At 43.6% G+C, this 6,236-nt stretch overlaps 1 protein-coding gene across 1 annotated transcript in view; it reads right to left on the bottom strand.

Annotated features, from left to right (window-relative positions):
* Positions 1-6,236, bottom strand: part of LOC107119027 (serine/threonine-protein kinase TNNI3K) — a gene marked incomplete at its 5' end in the record, with an annotated part of 96,807 nt that overhangs the window by 10,793 nt on the left and 79,778 nt on the right. The window contains 3 exons of the mRNA XM_015421449.1: positions 666-760; positions 4,991-5,095; positions 5,196-5,340. Coding sequence (XP_015276935.1) covers positions 666-760; positions 4,991-5,095; positions 5,196-5,340 — 345 coding nt within the window. The remainder of the gene's footprint in view (positions 1-665; positions 761-4,990; positions 5,096-5,195; positions 5,341-6,236) is intronic.

Here is a 6,236-nt window from a genome sequence, read left to right on the forward strand (position 1 = left end):
GAAATTATGTGCCTCTTGCAACTCCTTATGCATTCCCCACCACACAACTAGGCCATAGTTTTCCAGGGCAGAGGCTGCTGGGGGAGAGAAGGAGAGAAAACTGAAGACAGCAGGGCATATAAAGGTAGACTGGCTGGTGTGTGGGGAGAAAAAGCAGGAAGAGAGCATGGGGCTGTCAGGGAAGGGAAAGAATGAACAGTGGGAGAGGGGAAATTAGATGTCCCCACAAGTCTTTGTGGAACCCCTGTTTTTAGAGTTATAATGCTTGTAAATTGATTTCCTTGAAAAATAAATTTGTTATCAAACAAAGTTTGTCTCTGAGAACAGATATTATTCCACAGTAACCAGTCTTTCCTTGTTTTTTGATACATGCCAGTATTTATCCTATGTGGCAAAGAAGGAAGGAACCCTCACAGACCAAGCCATGTTGTACATTAAAGAAAGTGCCCAAAAGCATGTTATGTAGTGAGGATACAGGAAATGCCTAGGTGGAAACTCATTAGTGTCTTCATTGGAAGTGACTGTCTTCAAAGAGTTAAGAAAATATGGTGCCAATATATTACCAAATGAAAAGGTGTGCACCCAGCTTTTTGAAATAAGCATCTATTGAATTATTCTTTCTCTGAGTCTCTCTCACACACATCCATCCATCTTCACCATCTTACCTGTATGTCCATCTCTTCCTTGGTGATTAATGCTCAACACATTCTGATCAAGTAGAAATTTCACCAAATCTATGTTCTTGCCGTAGGTACAAGCACTGCACAAATAAAAAAATTAAAAAATAATAGCTAATACAAATTAAAATGCTCATATAATAATTCATAAACATTATAATCATGTCACAGAGGTTCAGCATAGTAGAAAATCTTTGGATGTATCAATGTACATGTATGAGCCTTCATGACATTTACATTCAGCCATCCCGCATTCAGTGTCAAAGTAAGAACCTCACCTGGAAGAAGCAGGGCCTTTACTGTGCTTGCCCCACTGACCCTATGTAATCACTTCTTCAATGATGGCCACAGTTTGTCTTCCTATCCTATCACCAGTATAGGGTATAAAATCTATTTATCTTCAAAGGCACTTGCTGATTTTTAATTCTCAGTATGCATTTATCATTATCGCGAAGAGTCAGATGTGACTGTGCGACTGAACGACAACATGCATTTATCATGCAATCAGTTTTTTTATTACTTAATACTTATCTTGTGTGTTTTTATGGAACCCATTCTGAAGCAAGAAAAGTCAATTATTAAATGCTTAAAAACCAATGAATACACAAATAGCTCCTTAAATTCAAGGGTTTGCTCACATAAATGCCATCGGAAGACTCTCCAGAGAGGGTCAGACTACTTTGAAACGGATACATATGTACTGAGAATCTGGCACTGTTTTATATATCTACAGTGTGTGCTTGAGTGCACACATGAGTGAGAAGGCTATACACCCCCATTTGGGTCCCCATTGGGAGAACATTTATTTATTTGAATAAACAAACAAATGCTGAACACATTCTGCTATGTTACAGTTTATATTTATCACAATACTAGGCATGCCAATATAGTGTTAGTTTTAAAAGTAATGAAGTCAAAAAAGCTGTGAATACAATTTTTTTATGAATCAGTTGTGTACAATTGCATCATCCTTCTGTTATGTAGAGAGGAAATTTTGTAACTTATCAACCTCCAGCTCTTGTATGAGACACTAACAATTGTGCTTGTGTGATCCAGTATTTTTTTCATTTATATCCTTCTTATATTATGCATCTATAACAGCTGGGAAGAACAAAGTCTTTCTAGAAATCCATAACATTCTTGTAGAACTCTGATCATTAAGGAGGGTGTTGGGAAACACAATTAGAAATTTTATCTCTAGCACACTTCAATAAGAAATACTTTCCAGATGTTTGAAAGACCAAAATCAATGTTACCATAGTAATTACCATTTCTTCAGCACATTTAATATACAGAATGCTTTACGAATCATCTTTTGAACCTTTACAACAGCACACGACTCTGATATGCTCATATGACAATTCGAAGGGAGGGGGATAAAAGCTGGTCCATATGATATGGACTTTGTGATTTTTCTATGATTTTTTTTAAAAAAAACATTTGAATGGAAGAATAGCAGAGGAGGAATACATGCAATGTGGGCAGCCCAACCCTGAGGGTCACTGTGGCAACTGCAGCCAGCTACCAGCATAAAAATGGTGTCACTGGTCCACTCTGTATGAACATTCTGCAGGGAGAAATAACTACACATGTTCCTTGGTGGAGCATAGGGAGTGCACCGGAGTCCATAGCAACCCTGCCAACACCTACTATCCAAGCAGTTGCACCCAAAGAGTTCCCTCTGAGTGGCCCACATAGGCACAGCCAAACACTGCCTGTTGCTCCAGCCACTGCCTCTCAATGCCACTCACTTCTACTGAGAGTCAGTGGACAGGGAAGAAAGACACAGCAGCATCTTCGCAACCCCAAAAGAGGCACATTGCCTTAGTGCTCCCCAGCCCATAGAGAAAGGGCATCCGTGCAGCAGACAGGATGTCATCCCTCCCCCAGTAAGGGTCTGACTGGCAGCAAAAGTGTGGCCCACATGCAACCATCTCTGCTTGATGCCTGAAAAAAAGTTTTAAAAGAGAGCAGGTTCAAATCCACAGCCCCCCACACCCAAGACTAGCATCTAACCACTGGGCCAAGGATACCATCAGGCAGTAGGTACTGCACTGCAGCCATGACATCACCATTGGCCACATGGGGCCAGGCAGAGCATATTGACAAGAGAGGAATAGCTCAGTGGGAAGGCACTGGGATAGCATGGCCAGGGCTCCTGCCTCCCTTTTTGTGCCTCTCTGTTTTCTACAAATTCCTGCCTCTTTCTGTTTGTCTTCAAAAATTATGCTCCCTTTACATTCTTTGCCTGTTCTAGATCCAGAGGAGGTAGCCGTGTTAGTCTGTTGCTGCAAAATAGTAAAAAGCCCAGTAGCACACCTTTAAGACTAACCAACTTTATTGTAGCATAAGCTTTCAAGAAACACAGCTCTCTTCGTCAGACAAAGAAAGCTGTGTTTCTCAAAAGCTTATGCTACAATAAAGTTGGTTAGTATTAAAGGTGCTACTGGGCTTTTTCCTATTTTGCCTGTTCTGTAGCTGTAGCTATGCCAGTGATGGCAGGCCAGTCCTGCAGGCTCCTAAAATTGGAACTTTTGGGGCATGTATGTCAAGCTAGACAACCATAAACACCCCTCCTCAAATATATTTTCAAATATCATAAGTGCAATGCACTGCCTGGCCCAAAATGCCAGAAAATGGATGTCAGCCAGAGACCAGTTTGGGCATATAGTTTTAGAAGTCTGAGTAAGAGCAGCTGGCCAGCTAATGACCTCCGCCCCACCAGAAAGAGAGAGAGAGAGAGAGAGAGAGAGAGAGAGAGAGAGAGAGAGAGAGAGAATTAAGGCAGTGGGTCTCCAAAGACAGATTGCCTCACCTTGGACTAATCTCCAAATGCCCAGCCTCACTTCTCTGCACCCATTTACCCTAATTAAGCAACACTTAACACTGTTCACAAAACCTGGTAGTTTTCCCCATCTGGTACTTAGAGGGTCATCAAGCACCATCCACTCCTATAGTTCACCTAATGAAAACTCATCATTATACTCAGAGAGTTTGTTTAGTGTTGATATTTGGATTCCTTAATATTGTATTGTTAATATTACAAGTTGTATGTCAACACATTGTTTATATTTATATTGAAAATTTAAAAAAATTACAAAAAACCCAACCCATCAAGCTTCTACCAAATCATTGTCCATCTCTGAACAAACCATCAAGTTACTGTTTTGGGGGTGGATATGTCGCCCCAGGGAGCATTTTGCCCAATAAAGTGTGGCATCTTGAGTTATGGGTGCTGAGGAAGGGCCGTTGCCAGCTCCAGCAGAACCCACAGCTGGCCCCTTTGAAGCTGCAGAAATTGGCAATTTGCCATCACCGCCCACACTGGTACCTGGCTCAGAAACAGCTGATGAGGAGCAGCCACAGATGGAAAGCCCTCCCGACTTGCCCCTGAGAGTTGCTCACTTACAAGAACAACTCCTGCAGGACTTAGCAATGAGATGATGTATAGCTCATTTGCAGAGCAGACGGTCCATTAGTCCTGAGTTTTGACAGACGCTCGGCTGCTGGTGCTGCTGTGCTAATTGGAAACAGCAGCAGAGGGCTATTTAGCTTCAGGCGCTAAGCTGGCTCCTTTGTGAAAGCAAACTCGTCAAACTCTGCGACGCCTTGCGTTTACTCCACCTCCTGTTTCTAGGCCTCGTTCCTGCTCCTCTCCTCCAGCTTCTGACTCTGGCTTGAACAACCTTGCTCCTGGTTTGTGATTTGGAATTTCACTCTCGGTTCCTGCTACCCTTCTCCAGCTTCTGACTCTGGCTTGAACGACCTCACTCCTGGTTTGTGATCTGGACTTTCGCTCTCGGTTCCTGCTCCACTCCTTTTGGCTCAAGACCCTGGACTGAACTTGGACTTCCCTCTGCCTGCACCCCAGACCTTGACATCTTGCTCCATAGCAGTGTGTGTGTCCTTGGATCCTCTGCACACCCCCAATTGCATGTGGGTCTTCTCCTGTTCTCCATGAAACGCTAGTCATTTTGCTGCTGCTTCCATGGACATCTTTAGTCTAGACTGGTAACTTTAGCCTTCCACAAAATTGCTCTCTCCTCTGTCCTCCCTACTTTCCTTTTAGCTAGCCTTGTGTGTGTTTTCAGTGTTTATGTATGTGTGTTTTGCCCATTTCTATTTCCATTTCCATTTCATTCCGGCTGAACATCGGCCTAGTTTATTTTGAGAGTTCTCTTTAGAGGAAAAATCCCCATAAACATAGAGGGGAGCATCCCTGTTATTCCCTCTCACTTTGTCTCCTTTAAAGCTAATTTCCCCCAATTAAATAGGAGACTGCCTCTTTGGGTAACACATATACAATGGCCTACCTGTGAAAGGTGGTCTCACTGAATATATTCTCCTTGGTGAGACTTTCTGTTCCTGACAGCTGAATTAATTCTTTCACAACTTCAAATTTTCCACTGTAGCAAGCACTAGGAAAGGGGGGAAAAGTCAGTAAGTGTTTTTATTAATAAGAGTGGGTTGACTGCCAATTAAAATGAAGAAGGAATGCCTGTATTGCTCTTAACTCACAGGTGCAGAGAGGTGTCTCCATAAATATTAACCACATGAGGCTGGACTTCAAAATTACTTTGGAGCAAGAACTTTACTATGTCATTATGCCCAAAGCGAGAGGAGAAGTGAAGAGGAACATGGTCTTCATTGTCTTGAGCATTCACTGCCATGGAACAAGAAAGAGAAGAAATTAAGCATGCTGTTCCCCACAAGTTATGAATATATCCACAGAGATAATAAAAGAAACCCATTATAGAAATAAAGAGCTGGAGTCCAAATGATTGGATAGTTGATTGACTATCTAATTTTTATTCCATTCTTCCTCCAATTAACTGAGAACAATGTACATGGTTCTATGATCCTCCAGTCACAGGTTAGTTTAAGTGACAAACATAGGCCCCGGTCACACGGAAGGTTTTGGGCCGGGAGAGGGATAGATCGGCGGCGCAGCAAACAGGCGTGATCTCACCGCAACATCTGGGAAGCGGCGCGCACCCGTCCCCGATCCGGCCCTTCAGGCCGAAAATCCGCTTTTAAAATAAGCCACTACAGAGGTGGACTTACCAGAAAGGCCACGGCAAGTGCGGCCGTGGGATCGCCGGCGCATCCTTCTGCGGGCGCATCTGAGGCTCCCAGCCAAACTGCGCATGCGCACACATGCGCAGCCGGCTGCCTCGGTCTCCGGTCGGTGGCTTCCTCCCCGGCATCTGATCGTGCTGGGGAGCAATGGCGCGGCGGCTCAGGGGATCTGTGTCATCCCGCCGCCGCATGTCTTTTTTGGTGCGGCTCTGAATAGCCGCACTTTAGCCGTGTTTTTTCCTGCCGTGTGGCAGGGGCCCTCAAGTCACAAGAGAGTTTCAAGGCCAAGTAGGGATTTGAACTAGTGATGCATGAACACCAGCTGGTTCAGCTCATGCCCTGTTTGCCAGTTGTGAACAAAGACCTGATTTTTCAACTATCAGTTCAATAGTTCATTGATCTGTTTATGGGTGTTCAGCAGTTTTTTCACTGTATTCTTTACCAACCATGCAGTACAGGGCAAGTTGCTTTTTGTGCACG

This window comes from Gekko japonicus, unplaced genomic scaffold, assembly GCF_001447785.1.
Source record: "Gekko japonicus isolate JY-2015 unplaced genomic scaffold, Gekko_japonicus_V1.1 scaffold895, whole genome shotgun sequence".
NCBI classification, from domain to species: Eukaryota; Metazoa; Chordata; class Lepidosauria; order Squamata; family Gekkonidae; genus Gekko; species Gekko japonicus.